Genomic DNA, 17,983 nt, shown 5'->3' on the forward strand with positions numbered 1-17,983 from the left:
GAGCCAGCTTAGACCCAACCTTCAAAACTTCTGCTCCAACCACTTGGGAACAGGCCCTATCCGCCAGTGATGGCCACGGAACAGAGGACAAGCCCCAGAAACACCTGGCTGTGAACGAGCAACTCCATCTCCAGCCCAACCTCCTACAAGGCGACAGCTGCCAGCAAACCAGAGGAAAGGCAGGTGTGGGGTTACGTCAGTTTCGGCGCTCCCACGGAAGCCTCTGGGCACAAGCAGACTGCAGGGGGACACTTCCGCACAAAGGCACCCACTAGAGACCGCAACAGAAGCAATGCAGGCCCACCTCCAGAAACAGGAAAAATCTCAAATAAACAACCTAACTGACCATCTGGAGCACTTAGAAAATAAAAAACAAATAAAGCCCAAAGTCAGTAGAGACTTTGAGGAGGAACTATACCTTGTTCTTTTGGATCAATACATATTTGAAGTGATTTTTGAACTGTATAAATTTGAGGAGAAGTACATTCTATTCCTATTATTTGTACCTGTTTCAACATCACTATGCAGAAATGCAGTTTATATTGCTTAGATTAAGAACACAGGGATATAAATGAACTGGGACCTAAGCTTTGCTTTATGTCATTTTAGGACAACCATCCTCTGTCCTCAGCAGAAACGTACAGTAACAAATGACTATTCACGAGGAACGCAAAACTATGGAAAAGGACAGTGTGAAGTATAATCAAAGGGGATACAGACTTCAACTGAAGTCATATGAATACATCCAACTCTGGACTGAAGGTGGAAAAAGTAGGGTAGGGTCAGACTTTAACTGCCTTTTTCTCAATGAAATGAACAGAAATTAACAAATTCACCCAAACCAGCCCTGAACAACTATCTGGAATAGTGGTTCATCACGTGAACCAATCATGACATAGAATATTATCATTTCTCAGCAGATTCCATTTTAGGGGACCTTGTCAAACTCCACTCTCAGACAATGAAGCAGATACAGTTAAGACCTAACACCAGTCAGAGCTCATTGAGACAAATTTAATGAGCCCAAGGGACAACATATAGACTATAAAGAGAGTCAAATTCAGATGATCAAAAGATTCCTTTCCACTTCCTTTAAGACAGTAGCAAGAGGTGGTTCAACAGATCTGAATTAGCTTTAGTAAATAACACACTGAGACCAGAGATTGAACTCTGGGAGGTAACTTCAGGTTACACCAGCAACAGTCCCACTCCTAGAGTTCTTTCCATAATTTACCAACCACTGCTCAGCCAAGCATAACTATTTGTAGGATAAAAGGTGATCAATAGATAGTGCAGGCTTTGCTATTTCTTCACTTTGCCCCCAATAACTCCAATTTTCTAAACTCTGTGGTGCTAGCAAAGTGTGTCGTGCCAAGTAACTACGTATTTATATATAAGTACATGTCTATGTATGTCCACATATACACTTTGCACAACATGCAGAGTTTAAGGGCATTACTTCCTAATATCAAAGTCTGGGTTAGGTGCCTGAGGTGACATAACATTCTAAGACCAGTATTCTTAGGGAGACCAGCTTGCAAGGCCCTTAACAACCGTCTGGGAATTTGGGATTTTGTTAAGGTTCTTATGTTTACCAGAACAGGAAAGAGCAGCTCACTGTGCTTAAACTGTTGTACAAACAAAATGGTGTATGCTGAACACCTGCTTTCCTTTGGGAAGTCTGGAATTTTGCTCCCTGCTAGGTAGACTATGCTTACATAATAAGCCCCATTGAAAACTCTGCATCTTCCTTGGTGTGTAGACAATTTACACACATGTTGTCACAACTTGTCCTGGGGGATTTAAACACAGCCTGAGTGACTCCAATGAAAGAAGACTCGGAACGTGCACTTAGTTTCCTGACTCCTGACTTCACCTTACGTGCCTTTCTCTTTGCTGACTTTGCTCTGTAGCCTTTTGCTCCAATAATATAAGCCATGAGTGCACCCGTGTGCTGAGTCCCTTGAGCCTTCCTTGTAAGACACTGTACCTGGGAATGGTGTGGGAGACCCTGATATGGCCCTTCTTGTATAAACACACTTTAATTAAAGGTTTTTTAATTGCTATTACTATTAGATTCCGACATTACTATCATCCACCCTCCAAAAAGTTTTCATATCCTCAGATTCAGTGGAAAGACAAAAAAAAAGTCAGTTAGTTGTTGAAGTTAAATAGCTTGTATTTAAAAAATAGTTACTCTCTGGAAACTGTCAAATATTCATTTACCTTGAGCAACCAGATCTCGTCTCAATAGTGGATAAAGTACAGGTTCTACACCATCCATTTCTTGTATAATAAGGGTTTTCCCAAAACGTACTGCCAACTCAAGAGCTGTGATAAAGTTACTATCCTAAGAGAATAAATAAGAATACATATGAATTCCTTTATTACCTTAGATTTACAAAGGTCATATAGATATTGAAAATATTAACAGGAATAATACAAACATTTTAAAATCAATATGTTAATAACAAATTATTCATAATTGTCTTCATCAACTTCTAAGTATTTGATGATGAACCAAGTAATTGGATAAATTATCAAATAAATTCATAAATAATTTAAATATATACATTAGAAATATAAGATTTTAACATTAATAATAAAAACAGCCTTTAAAATTTTCTAGAATTTCAAATTGATGCAGAAAAAAATTTTCAAATTCTATATGCAATAATTTACTCATCTAACTATTAATAAAAACTATTTATATTCAATGTCAAACATTGAATGGAGTAACAAAGACAAGCTGATGAATTCTAGTAAACTTATCTTGCTGTGATAGTTGTAATTATTTTTTTTAAATTTTATTTTATTTTTAAACTTTACAATATTGTATTAGTTTTGCCAAATATCGAAATGAATCCGCCACAGGTATACCTGTGTTCCCCATCCTGAACCCTCCTCCCTCCTCCCTCCCCATACCATCCCTCTGGGTCGTCCCAGTGCACCAGCCCCAAGCATCCAGTATCGTGCATCGAACCTGGACTGGCAACTCGTTTCATACATGATATTATACATGTTTCAATGCCATTCTCCCAAATCTCCCCACCCTCTCCCTCTCCCACAGAGTCCATAAGACTGATTTTGAAAAGAAACATTTAGACAAAATTTTATAACCATGCAAGAATTTTTAGGCTTTCTGAGTAGGCAAAAAGTCACTTTAAATACCACTCCAATTCTCCAACTTTGTTTTAAAAAATTAAATATTTGGATAATAATTATTATCTAAATATCCTACTACAACCATAAGTGACATGAAATATTTATATATTGTTGGGGGCCAGAGTGAGGTACTCCGCCTGTGGCAAAGGTCATGAGGAAGGAGGCTCAACATACGCAAAGGCGGGATCGAGCCTCAGGAGTCCCCCTGGAAATCCTCGAGCATCTACCCCCATAACCAGAGCCTGTCTACTTTACTACTTTGTGCTCTCACCTACACCTCTGACTTTACGGGGGGCTGTCCCCCACCACCTCTTTCGGAGAAGGAGTTAACTTAGAGCTCCAGTTAATAAAAACTCCTGGGCGTGACAAGAGTGTTTTAACCTACAAACTCCTCTGAAGGTTCTCTGGCCTGCCTGACAGGCTTGTCCGGCCACATGTGATTGCTCACAGCCTCCCAACCGTGAGAGGCATGGGATGCTTTAAACCTTCTAAAAACAGGTTCCTTAGAAAAGTTAGAAAACTATTAGTATAAATATAATGGGCTGATTAGAAATTGTATTGGTGAAGGGCTTTTCATTTGTTGAGCCAATGTTTGTTGCTAAGTCTCCATCTCCCCTGCCCTTACACACATTAATGAATATATAGAAGAAATAAGTATTAACCTTTGGTATTAATCACGTTAGACCTTAGGCTAAGTAAATTCTTTCCTTGACTAAAACCCACTACACCCTCACCCTATAGGAATGTAACTTTATTTGGGTGGCATCTGTTTTAAGAATAATCACCCCTGGAGAAATAAGTGTCTTGGTTGACTGACCACTGTCACAATGAGAGGGTCATAAATTGTCAGCAGGCCCCCTGGCCAGAAGATGATGTAACACCCCTAAGACCTCTATATACATTTGTATGAAGCACCTGACTGATAAAAGTCAGGACTGCTGACCCCACGTGACTTTTGCATAACATCTCAGTGTATAAAGGTAGACCATGGAAAATAAAGAATTGGGATCAGTTTCTCAAAATACTGGTCTCCCCATGTCGCTCTCTCTCTCACTCTGGTTGAGTCTCTATCTGGAGCGCGGAACCCACCAAGCTTACTAATTATGCCTGGGCTTCTAAGATCCGACCGGGGAGGCCTCAGTGTCTCCTCTCCTTCGGGAGAACGGAAGGACGCCTGCGGCCTACGTAAGTGGTGCAAGCTTCTTGTCTTGAAGTTTTATTGGTCTCCCGCGTAAACCAAGCTACTCAGCCTCTTTTCTCCACTGAATTTTCCTACTGAGCTATCTTCATCCTATTACTCTTTATATCTTTGATAAAATATTTAAATAAATAGGTCGCCGACGCCATCCCCTCTTCGAATACCCTGGATCAGCCAGGGCTGGACCCCAGCAATACATTATATAAATAATTACATATTATAATTATTCTTAAACACAAATGAGTTAGATCCCCCATTTGATAAGTGAAGAACATTTTAAAGAGGTAATTTTTCAAGCATCTGAATTAAATGATTAAAATTTGATTAAATTAAAAAATTGACAAAAAAATTAACCATGCATTAGGACTTTCTCAAAAAACATGAAAAATAATTTCTTTGGCAAGATAAACATGACTGCGAGAAGTCACTACACAAAACACTATTACACTTCATTGACCAATTGTGAAATCTCAGCACACAACACAAATGATCAATGCTGAGTTACATGAAGAGGAAATTTAAAAGTCCAGGGGATTTTCCTAAGTCCTTAAGTAACTTACTTCTATAGCACCCTTCTATAGCACTTAACTTTAATCATAATTTAGTATAAATGCTTATTTGTTTAGTGTAACTAATTACTCAATTGTCATCGCCATAAGGGCATGAACTGTGGTTATTAACATAAATTCCTGGGCTTAGATCAATACCTTGCATATAGAAGGAATCAAAGATTCTTATTCCTTTTTACAAATTATAAAACGAAAGCTAAGAAAGCTACATTTCTTTCCCCAGGGCCCATGCCAGGTAAGTTATAAGAAGTTGGTTTGAACCTATGTTTTCTGATTACAGACCCAGAGTTCTTGTCACCATAAGATGCCATTACTCCATTACTACTTGGTATCTAAATTGTAAGTAATACACACCTGCTGGTTAATAACTTCCAAGCGTGAGTCTTTCAAATGTGTCTTTAACCATTCTGTAGCTTGGGAAGAAGGGTCGATAAGAAATGGGCATACTCGACTCTAAATAAAAAAAAGAAAATTTATAAGCTTTCATTAAAGGAAAATCATTTCCTAAAAATTATTAAACAATGAGTGAGTTTTTCTCTAAGGTTTTGAAGAACACAAATATAAAACTATAGTGAGGAAATGAAGGTTGTTTTTAGCTCCACTGGAGGCTAAATTAATAAATTTTATCAGAAATTAATATTAGGTTATTAAATTTAACCAGAGTAAAGTTAGAACACAGTTTTATTTACAATAACACAGAAAATGTACATTAACAACACAGTAAGCAAGCATTCTAGTCCTAAGTAGATGCCATTTGCTCTTCTCTTCTTGGTTTTAAAATACACAAGTCATTCCCTAAACTTTAGATATTCTTTGGTTGAATAAATGAAATAAGAGCTAATCATAAAAGTACTGCTGAAATAATCAGTGATATAATTATTTATATTTTAAGACTAATTTTTCTAACTATTACAAAAGGATTATCCTAGAAGAGAAAATTACATAAGATGATTGGTTAAGATCTAACAAACTATGAACTAAATTCATTACTTCACACCTTGTGCTAATTAAACTCTGAAACAAACATAAAATTAGAAAACTACATACACATGCCATTCAGAAAATGAAAGGAAGCCAATTATATATTTATATATCTTTACATATATACTTACCTATATAAAGCCAATTATATATTTATGTATATTTACATATATTTAAGTTGATCATATATCATAAATATATGATAAATTTTAAACCATCTAATAGTCATTGTTACCTAGCAAATCAGATTTAAATAACAACTGACCCAATTTTTCTTAAATTTTCACATTTATTTGAAAAACATAATTCAGTTACAGGATATAAGGATAAGATAACACATGAGGGTAACAGTAAAGTAAAGACTTAGAACTGGGGTAGTTCTAATAAGGACACGGATTTTTCCTTACTGGCATCTCAAGGGGGAGGGGGATGGTGGGATAACATGCCCTGGAAATCAACAGCATTTATCTGCAATGATGTTGAAAACTGCCAACACACGGTTATAATAAAGAGTTGACTGACTCTAAAACAGCTTTATTACTGTTTTAAAATTCTCTCTAAATATTGCAGCCTCTTTTTACCTGTATCCAGAGGGGAGCACTAACACCACGAATCCCCCAGTGTTACCCCACTATATGATCTTCACCCAGCATCTACTTCTGGAGGCTTCACTTACTGCTCTACCACATACATGTGCAATTGCAAGCAAAATAACATGGCTAGTAAACCTCTTAAGTATTGCACACTAGGTTTTAGATGTCATTCTATGCCAGCATTCAATAGCAAACATTCCACAAGTAAACTAGATTTTGCTTAACTACAAAAATAATTATTTTAAATTTTAAAAAGTTCTTACCCATGATTTCAAGCCAATGATCTGAAGCAGTTAAAAAGAGAATAAGATAATGTTTCAAAAAATCATCTATTTAGCACAGAAAATATGCCTAAGAATTTCAAAGAATAGTTACAAGTTTGTGTTCATCTTATTTATACTTCTTCAGAGACACAGAGAAGACCTCTAAGGAATATTTTACGTGTGTGTTCCATGATTAAATGTGGTCAAATTCTATATTTAACAAATTATAGATCCAAAAATGCTGAGCTTTCATTCATTCATGCTATTCATTCATCTACCATATAATGCAGGGGATACAAAAATTAACAAAATACATTCCCTCACCCTTACTGGCCACCATCCAATAAAGAAGCAAAAAATGAAAAATTTTTTAAAATCAAAGATAACTCAAAATTATATAAGTGGATCAGAAGTGAAGTTAAGGGAAGCTGCTGGGAAGCAATTCAAGTCAAACTAGATTAAAAAAGATAGGACTTAGCCAGGCAAAGAAGTTAAAAAATAAAAAGCAAATTTGGTCCAGACAACACCATGATTGAGAGAAGAGTGAAAAGCCTGGGAGTATCTGGAAAACCACCAGTGACTTAGTATAGCTGGAGTAAAAAGTACAGGTATTTTTGTTATTTTTGAAATTTTATACATTGACTCTTTTGGCTTCTTGCAATAAATTATCAATATAAATAGTGATGGCCAAAAAAAAGTTTAGGCAAAGATGATGCATATAAAATGGTAGGAGTAATCAGAGGTCTTTCTGATCGTAAAGATCATGCCATGTTTAAGGATAATGAAATTTTTCTTTGCAGGTAATGAGCCGTCACTGAAATATATTATTCAAGGAATTGTTATGATCAGATTAACATTTTAGGAGAATCAGTGCAATAACAATGAAGGAGCTGATACTGGGGGCAAGGAACCAACTGCTATTATGATATATTTACCACAACATGAGGTAGGCCTGAGTGAAGCCACTGGCAGCAGGCGTGGCTGCAACAGAATGAATTCAGGACACATTTGAGAGAGAGATTTGAGAAGACTGGCTGAGTAATTAACTGAATGAACAATTAAAGAGACATAGCTAAGAATGATTTGCAGTCTGCATTACTAGACCAAGACAGTGACATCTCCAGCGTTAGGAAACAGAAGAGAAGCAGGTTATAATAAGTCAGGGAGGAAGAGAAACAATTATTGGAGAACACAGCTACCTTTACCTAGCATGCATGCCCCAATCATGCATTTCTCACGGGATTATCAATCTTCCAGAACTGCATACAAGGGGTGAGCAAGTGATCCAAACTAATCAATAAGAAACTTTTGTTAAGGACTGACATAAATAATGGAAAGGATGGGAAGCGATATCTTTAGTCTGAGAACATAAACTGTGATAACGGTAAAACTCACAAGTCACCAATGTCTATCAATAACACATGGCAGAACCTATCTAAGAATAAATCCATCTAAGAATATCAAAGAATAAATCCATCTCTTAAGATGGAGGAAAGAGAGAGAGAGATGTTCTGGTAATATCATTTGAATCCTGAAGCTAGTTTTAAAAAGTTATATTTACACCTACAAATATGATTGCAAAGTGGATTTTGGCTCATGTAGTGTTAAGGGTATTGCCTGAAAATAGTGGAAATCAATGTACAAATCCTCCCATGATAGCAAATACAGCCCCTATTGATAGTACATAATGGAAGTGTGCAACAACATAATGTGTGTCATGGAGAACAATATCAAGGGAAGAGCTGGCTAGAACAATTTGGGTCAAGCCTCCTACTGTAAAAAGGAACCTTTTAAACATCTCAGTTACTTTAAAGCATAAATTACTTTTTAAAAAGAAAATGTATTATATATACTTGGCCACTGATTCTAAACTTAAAAAAAATTTTTTAATGATTAAAGACAAAGTTTGAACTGCATACAAAAGTCCAGAAAATAATATCTAATAGGAAATTAGAACTACAGATCAGGAGCTCAGAACAGAAGTCAAACACTAGAGATACATGATATCAATTTTAATTCTTCTCTTCTTGGGGGAAAAAAAGATTAGTTAGGGGACATTTTTGAAAGCGATTTTTTTCTTCCACTTTTACTGAGATATAATTGACAATCATGTGTAAGTTAAGATGTACAAAACAATGATTTCACTTACATGTATCATGAAATGATTGTCACAGTAAATTTAGTGAATATCCATAATATCATACAGGTGCAAAATAAAATAATTTTTTTTTCCTTGCAATGAGAACTCTTAGGATTTCATCTCTAAGCAACTTTCATATATAATATACAGCAGTGGTAATAATATTTATCATATTGTACATAATGTTCCTAGTGCTTATTTATTTTATACTTGAAAGTTTGTACCTTCTGACTTTCATCCAATAAGAAAGAAACTACTTTTGAAACATTTATAAAACTACAACTTTATTTTTATTTTTAATAACCACAAATGGGGTAAGGATAGAAATATTTTGTAAATAGAACTAAAATTCATCTTTTGATAACATAAGGAGAATTACATTAATGGAAATAACATGAAATAAATAAGTTAAAACATATACAGAACCATAAACACATATCTCTCAAAGGCAATCTTACAGCATAGACTGGCTAGGCAGCAATGCTTGAATCTTGGCTTTACCTTTAGACAGCTCTGTGACCTTAAACAAGAAACTTAACAACTGACAAACAACTAATCTCAAAAATATACAAGCAACTCCTACAGCTCAACTCCAGAAAAATAAATGACCCAATCAAAAAATGGGCCAAAGAACTAAATAGACATTTCTCCAAAGAAGACATACAGATGGCTAACAAACACATGAAAAGATGCTCAACATCATTCATTATCAGAGAAATGCAAATCAAAACCACTATGAGGTACCATTTCATGTCAGTCAGAATGGCTGCAATCCATAAGTCTACAAGCAATAAATGCTGGAGAGGGTGTGGAAAAAAGGGAACCCTCTTACACTGCTGGTGGGAATGCAAACTAGTACAGCCACTATGGAGAACAGTGTGGAGATTCCTTAAAAAACTGGAAATAAAACTACCTTATGATCTAGCAATCCCACTGCTGGGCATACACACTGAGGAAACCAGAAGGGAAAGAGACACGTGTACCCCAATGTTCATCGCAGCACTGTTTCTAATAGCCAGGACATGGAAGCAACCTAGAAGTCCATCAGCAGATGAATGGATAAGAAAGCTGTGGTACATATACACAATGGAGTATTACTCAGCCATTAAAAAGAATACATTTGAATCAGTTCTAATGAGGTGGATGAAACTGGAGCTTATTATACAGAGTGAAGTAAGCCAGAAAGAAAAACACCAGTACAGTATACTAACGCATATATATGGAATTTAGAAAGATGGTAACAATAACCCTGTGTACGAGACAGCAAAAGAGACACTGATGTATAGAACAGTCTTATGGACTCTGTGGGAGAGGGAAAGGGTGGGAAGATTTGGGAGAATGGCATTGAAGCATGTATAATATCATGTATGAAACGAGTCACCAGTCCAGGTTCGATGCACAATACTGGATGCTTGGGGCTGGTGCACTGGGACGACCCAGAGGGATGGTATGGGGAGGGAGGAGGGAGGAGGGTTCAGGATGGGGAACACATGTATACCTGTGGCGGATTCATTTCGGTATTTGGCAAAACTAACACAATATTGTAAAGTTTAAAAATAAAATAAAATTAAAAAATAAATAAATAAAATTGTGTAAATTCAAAAAAAAAAAAAAAAGAAACTTAACCCTCCTGCATCTCAACTTCCTTATCTACAAAAGGATAATATGTGTACCTAAAGGACAGAAATGGTATGGACCTAACAGAAGCAGAAGATATTAAGAAGAGGTGGCAAGAATATACGGAGAAACTGTACAAAAAAGATCTTCATGACCCAGATAATCACGATGGTGTGATCACTCACCTAGAGCCAGACATCATGCAATGTGAAGTCAAGTGGGCCTTAGGAAGCATCACTATGAACAAAGCTGGTGGAGGTGATGGAATTCCAGCTGAGTATTTCAAATACTAAAAGATGATGCTGTACTCAATATACAAGCAAATCTGAAGAACTCAGCAGTGGCCACAGGACTGGAAAAAGTCAGTTTCCATTCTAATCCCAAAGAAAGGCAATGCCAAAGAATGCTCAAACTATCACACAATTGCACTCATCTCACACACTAGCAAAGTAATGGTCAAAATTCTACAAGCCAGGCTTCAACAGTATGTGAACTGTGAACTTCCAGATGTTCAAGCTGGATTCAGAAAAGGCAGAGGAACCAGAGATCAAATTGCCAACATCCACTGGATCATCAAAAAAACAAGAGAGCTTCAGAAAAACACCTACTTCTGCTTTACTGACTATGCCAAAGCCTTAGACTGTGTGGATCACAGAAAACTGTGGAAAATTCTTAAAGAGAGGGAATACCACAACACCTGACCTGCCTCTTGAGAAATCTGTATGCAGGTCAAGAAGCAACAGTTATAAGTGGACATGGGAACAAACGACTGGTTGCAAATAGGGAAAGGAGTATGTCAAGGCTGTATACTGTCAGCCTGCTTATTTAACTTATATGCAAAGTACATCATGAGAAATGCTGGGCTGGATGAAGCACAAGATGGAATCAAGACTGCATGGAAAAATATCAATAACCCCAGATATGCAGATGACACCACATTTATGGCAGAAAGTGAAGAAGAACTAAAGCGCCCCTTGATGAAAGGGAAAGAGGAGAGTGAAAAAGTTGGCTTAAAACTCAACATTCTGAAAACTGAGGTCAGGCATCTGGTCTCATCACTTCATGGCAAATAGATGGAAACAGTGGAAACACTGACAGACTTTATTTTGGGGGACTCCAAAATCCCTGCAGACAGTCACTGCAGTCATGAAATTAAAAGACGCTTGCTCCTTGGAAGAAAAGTTATGGCCAACCTAGATAGCATATTAAAAAACAGAGACATTACTTTGCCAACAAAGGTTCATCTAGTCAAAGCTATGGTTTTTCCAGTAGTCATATACAGATGTGATATTTGGACTATAAAGAAAGCTGAGCACCGAAGAATTGATGCTTTTGAGATATGATGTTGGAGAAGACTCTTGAGAGTTGCTTGGACTGCAAGGAGATCCAACCTGTCCATCCTAAAGGAAATCAGTCCTGAATATTCAATGGAAGGACTGATGTTGAAGCTGAAACTCCAATACTTTGGCCACCTGATGCAAAGAACTGACTAACGGGAAAAGACACTGATGCTGGGAAAAATAGAAAGCGGGAGAAGGAAGGGGACGACAGAGGATGAGATGGTTGGATGGCATCACCAACTCAATGACATGAGTTTGAGTAAACTTTGGGAGTTATTGATGACAGGGAGGCCTGGTGTGCTGCAGTACCTGGGGTCATAAAGAGTCAAAACGCGACTGAGTGACTGAAATGACTGACTGACTAAATAGGGTTGATTTGAAAATTAAATGAGTTAAGTATTTAAGTGCTTTACTTTTATTAATTTTTAAATAATAATATATGAACAAAATGGACTCCACACGTGGCTCAAAGGTAAAGAACCCTCCTGCCGATGCAGGAGACAGAGGAGATGCCACTTGGATCCCTGGATTTGGAGTATCAAAGGAAATGGCAACTCACTGCAGTATTCTTGCCTAGAAAATCCCATGAACAGAGGAGCCTGGCAGGCTATAGTTTATAGAGTGGCAAAGAGATGGAAACACCTGAGCAACTGAGCACACACAAGCAACACAGTATACGAAAGTGTTGATTATTATTATGTATCGGGGATTTAATGACAAAGGTTTGTCTCAATGTAATTTACAAGTCTATATTCTTTAGACTAATACCAAATTAGCTTGCATTTCCTCAACACGCAATAAATGGCAGGAGGGGAAAACATTCTCAGAAATGTGTAAGTGGTTTAAAGAAAACTAATTTGACACTGAACTGTCCATAAACAATAAAAAACAAATGCCTAGTACATGTCTTCACAAGAAAAATTTACAATACTGTGAAATTTAAACCAAGAAAAATTTATAAACTGTGAAATTTAAATGAATCATATTTTCCATCTTCTTTCTGGATGCTCTTTACTCACACCTCTCCACAGTGTCTAATAGACATGTGTGTGCACGCTCAATCGCTCAGGCATGTCCTACTCTTGCAACCCCATAGACTGTAGCCACCAGGCTCCTCTGTCCACGAGATTCTCTAGGCAAGAACACTGGAGTGGGTTGCTATTTCCTTCTCCAGGGGATCTTCCCAACCCAGGGATCAAACCTGCGTCTCCTACGTCTCCTGAACCGGCAGGCGGATTCTTTACCACCGTGCCACCTGGGTCTCATACTCTCCATTTATCCCCTGAGTTTCACAAAAGTAGGAAGATCATAAAATCATCCAAAACAAATTTTTTTAATAATTACATCAGGATAACAGATGTAAATCATAGTCCAAGCAATCCAGGACATATGGTCACCGTGACCAAATTCTTCCCCTGCTCATCAAGGACACAGTCATAGAAGCCTTCTGCTAATGTAACAGAACTAATGGCCTTTGTTACAAGGCCAGTGGTAGATAATTATTTGACTATTTCCTCACCCAGACAACACATGTACTTCAATAGTTAACTGAACACAAATATGAGAACTCCAAAGCGCCCTTTGTGATAACACAAAGGAATAATTTTGAACATACAAGGCACAAATAAGTAGTTAGCTTATAAGTGATGGAGTGGCTATAGGGCTTGAAACTGGGAAAGAGTGCCCTAAGAAAAGAATCTCTGAAAAGCTTTTTTATAGTTAAATGATACTTAATTCATCACATCTTGTCATTTTTTCTCAGAAAATACTCCCAGAACCACATCTTGTGAACACTGAGACATCTAATTTCATATCACATGGTAATGTTAATGAGTAGATGTTACAGAATTGTGCTATCCAACCACACCCTCAACTACAACAGTTTATTTTAAACCTACTCCACTTTAGAACTCAGACAGAATGTTGAACACAATGGTAAGCTCATTTCAACAAAATAATTAATTAACTCTAACAAAATTTTCCAGATGGTTTTGTTTTGTCATGCTGTTTTAGTCACTCAGTTGTGTCCAATTCTTTGTGACTCTGTGGACTGCAGCCCACCAGGCTCCTCTGTCAATGGGGATTCTCCAGGTAAGATATCCTGGAGATAAGGTAAGATACCCCCTCCAAGGTATCTACCCAACCTAGGGACTGAACCCAGGTCTCCTGCATTGCAGGCGGACTCTTTACCAGCTAAGCCACCAAGGAAGCCCAAGAATACTGGAGTGGGTAGCCTATCCCTTCTCCAGGGGAACTTCCTGACCCACTAATCAAACTAGGGTCTCCTGCATTTCAGACATATTCTTTACCAGCTGAGCTACCAGGGAAGCCCTTTGTTTTGTCAAATAAATGCGTATGTGCCTATAAGAAAGCTGGCAATATTAAATACAAAGTGTACTAAGCTTGTTATGAAAATTAATTTCAAAGACAATATTTACCAAATTCATCATGAAAGACAAATTCAGAAAAGAAAAGTAAATACTTTCACTTACTATTATTAGAAAAACAAAAACAATTGTGATAAATTTTTTTTAAAGGTCTCTGATTTCTTATGAAATAAGAAAGAAAAATCTTAATCTTTTAAAATCTTCAAACAACTGCTTTCTTGGAATACTGAAAATGAAGAAGCAACTATGAAACCTTGGGAAAAGAATACCAAACATGATAAAAAGTACTAGGCTATAATGAGTATATACACATTTAGAGTTCCAGATTTGTAATTCTACTGTGAAAAATGATAAAAATGTTTAAAAAAAAAAGCCAAATATAATTAAAAGAAGGTAAAATGGTTTAATATTTGTTCAGTGACTCTTATACTACTAGTAAGACTCCAATGTAATGAGTCAAAGTAGAGTCAGTTGATAGGTGAATAAAACAATAAATTACATGGGAATAAACAGGGACCCCAATATGAATCTTATAATAATATGACTTACACTCCCTAAGGAGAAGCATTTAGGATAAAGAAATGGTGTGTGGACAGAGAAAAGAGTTGTAGAGTAAAAGAAAATACTAGTAATATAAACTATTCAGATAAAAATAAAAAAAAATGCAACATATTTTCAAGAGGCACAAGTTATCTTTCAAATTCTATATCAGAAAGGTAAATTAAATCAATGGTAAAAATTCAACTTCATACAAAGAAATGATTTGCTTGTACACAAGGTTTTGAATTTAGTTTTCACATTCACTGCTAATTGAGGCGTAATAGTTTCAATTCTAAATAATGACTTCTGGGAAACACATACTATAGAAAAGGAAAATTTTCCAAAATATGCACATGATCATCTTCAATTTATAACCCAAACTTACCTATCTTCATTCTGCATAACTTTGTTTACAAAACAAAATGAAATAAAAGTATAAAATTTTTTTAAAAATATACTTTAGATGGAAGAACTATACAGCCAAATAAATCAAGTATCCCTAAAATGTTTCTATTCATATTAGGAAGTTCAATTAATAATATTCAGCCATCAAAATAATACCATTTTAATTTATAATTTTATATGAAGGTAAAAATAAATTACACTAAAAATTGTAGAGTTTCTAACTGAATCATAAATGGGTTTTTCTTAGGAAAATACTTTTACTTTTAGGTAACTAAAGACTAACTGTGAAAGCTTAAGGATTTTAAGAAGTTACTTCCTGGAGCAAGCTTCAAAAGAAACATTTCTAATGAGAAAAGTTAAGTAGATTAATTACCTGTAAGATAACAAGAGCATTTTCTATGGAAAGGTCATCTGATGGTAGGCCCTCACTTTTCCAAATTAACTGTTCACTTTCAGTACAAAGAAATCTCCTCAGATCAAATTCTGAAAAATTAAAGATATCAGTGATACTAAATAATAATCTTGTGATTGATGAAGAAAAGAGAATAAAACTATTTAAAATATACTCCAACAAAAGTCCAATGATCATTCTTAATATTCAATCCATCCTTCTGCATTTAGTACCAGAAGTTAAAGAGAAAAAAAAAATTAATGATGTAAAGAAATGAAACAACTGAATTAGTTTTCTTCTATTAAATGTTTCACAACTATATTAATTTATAAAAAAACACAAAATTCACAAAGAATTTTGGAATTCCTACATCTCATTTTACCATATGAAATCAGTGTAAAAATTAATAAATTTGTTTAACTGCATTCATACAATATCAAAATAATTCAGTGGTCTCAGTTTGAAAAGTGATTTTAGGGGGACAAGAGTTATCATAATAGATCGATTCTCAGAACATTCGTAGAATTTAGCAAATTAAGCACTTATGGTACCCATTAACTTACAGAAAGTTTTCCTAATCTTAAAAAAAGTAAAATGACAAAAATCAAAAGATATGCTTTTCATATACTGAAACTTCAAATTGATGATTTAACTAAATACAAACTTTCAAGACCAGTGAACTTGGTCCATGCTTCCAAACAGGTTTTTCTCAGACCCTCAGGAGCAGCAGAAAGATATGTAATAAAGGCAGCAGCTAGTTGAGCTCTTTTAGGAAGAGTAGCTAATTCTTCTGTGATCTCTGCAACCTGAAAAAGAGAGAGAGAGAGAGGGAGAGATGGATATGTCCTAAGAGGAAAAAAAAAAAGCTTCAAAAATTCAAGCTTTGTTACTAGGAAAAAATCATTCATTGGTTTAAAGTAACTACCTATCTTAAATACAATTTTCAAAATGTAAAAATAGCAGCAAGACCTTAGATCTTGCTGTGATATTAAAACAATGTATGATACAAGCATCTGAATGCAGAGTTCCAAAGAATAGCAAGGAGAGATAAGAAAGCCTTCCTCAGTGATCAATGCAAAGAAATAGAGGAAAACAACAGAATGGGAAAGACTAGAGATCTCTTCAAGAACATTAGAGATACCAAGGGAACATTTCATGCAAAGATGGGCTCGACAAAGGACAGAAATGGTATGGACCTAACAGAAGCAGAAGATATTAAGAAGAGGTGGCAGGAATACACAGAAGAACTGTACAAAAAGATCTTCATGACCCAGATAATCACTATGGTGTGATCACTGACCTAGAGCCAGACATCCTGGAATGTGAAGTCAAGTGGGCCTTAGAAAGCATCACTATGAACAAAGCTACTGGAGGTGATGGAATTCCAGTTGAGCTATTTCAAATTCTGAAAGATAATGCTGTGAAAGTGCTGCACTCAATATGCCAGCAAATTTGGAAAACTCAGCAGTGGCCACAGGACTGGAAAAGGTCAGTTTTCATTCCAATCCCAAAGAAAGACAATGCCAAAGAATGCTCAAACTACCACACAATTGCACTCATCTCACATGCTAATAAAGTAATGCTCAAAATTCTCCAAGCCAGGCTTCAGCAATACGTGAACCGTGAACTTCCAGATGTTCAAGATGGTTTTAGAAAAGGCAGAGGAACCAGAGATCAAATTGCCAACATCTGCTGGATCATCGAAAAAGCAAGAAGAGTTCCAGAAAAACATCTATTTCTGTTTGATTGACTATGCCAAAGCCTTTGACTGTGCAGATCACAATAAACTGTGGAAAATTCTGAAAGAGATGGGAATACCAGACCACCTGACCTGCCTCTTGAGAAACCTATATGCAGGTCAGGAAGCAACACTTAGAACTGGACATGGAACAACAGACTGGTTCTAAATAGGAAAAGGAGTACGTCAAGACTGTATATTGTCACCCTGCTTATTTAACTTCTATGCAGAGTACATCATGAGAAACACCAGACTGGAAGAAGCACAGGCTGAAATCAAGATGGCCGGGAGAAATATCAATAACATCAGATATGCAGATGACACCACCTTTATGGCAGAAAGTGAAGAGGAACTAAAAAGCCTCCTGATGAAGGTGAAAGTGGAGAGTAAAAAAGTTGACTTAAAGCTCAACATTCAGAAAACGAAGATCATGGCATCTGGTCCCATCACTTCATGGGAAATAGATGGGGAAACAGTGTCAGACTTTATTTTTCTGGGCTCCAAAATCACTGCAGATGGTGACTGCAGCCATGAAATTAAAAGACGCTTACTCCTTGGAAGAAAAGTTATGACCAACCTAGACAGAATATTAAAAAGCAGAGTCATTACTTTACCAACAAAGGTCCGTCTAGTCAAGGCTATGGTTTTTCCAGTGG

The 17,983-nt window shown here is 36.3% G+C and overlaps 1 protein-coding gene across 2 annotated transcripts in view; it reads right to left on the reverse strand.

Annotated features, from left to right (window-relative positions):
• Positions 1 to 17,983, reverse strand: part of DYNC2H1 (dynein cytoplasmic 2 heavy chain 1) — a 397,795-nt gene that overhangs the window by 221,405 nt on the left and 158,407 nt on the right. Inside the window, exons 62-66 of one of the 2 annotated variants that reach the window (XM_070803297.1) lie at positions 16,254 to 16,395; positions 15,572 to 15,681; positions 6,770 to 6,790; positions 5,287 to 5,385; positions 2,227 to 2,350 (exon numbers count right to left, since the gene is read on the reverse strand). In XM_070803297.1, the coding sequence (XP_070659398.1) occupies positions 2,227 to 2,350; positions 5,287 to 5,385; positions 6,770 to 6,790; positions 15,572 to 15,681; positions 16,254 to 16,395 (496 nt within the window). The remainder of the gene's footprint in view (positions 1 to 2,226; positions 2,351 to 5,286; positions 5,386 to 6,769; positions 6,791 to 15,571; positions 15,682 to 16,253; positions 16,396 to 17,983) is intronic. The other variant, XM_019975614.2, reaches the window with a different exon arrangement.

The sequence above is a fragment of the Bos indicus genome, chromosome 15 (genome assembly GCF_029378745.1).
Source record: "Bos indicus isolate NIAB-ARS_2022 breed Sahiwal x Tharparkar chromosome 15, NIAB-ARS_B.indTharparkar_mat_pri_1.0, whole genome shotgun sequence".
NCBI classification, from domain to species: domain Eukaryota; kingdom Metazoa; phylum Chordata; class Mammalia; order Artiodactyla; family Bovidae; genus Bos; species Bos indicus.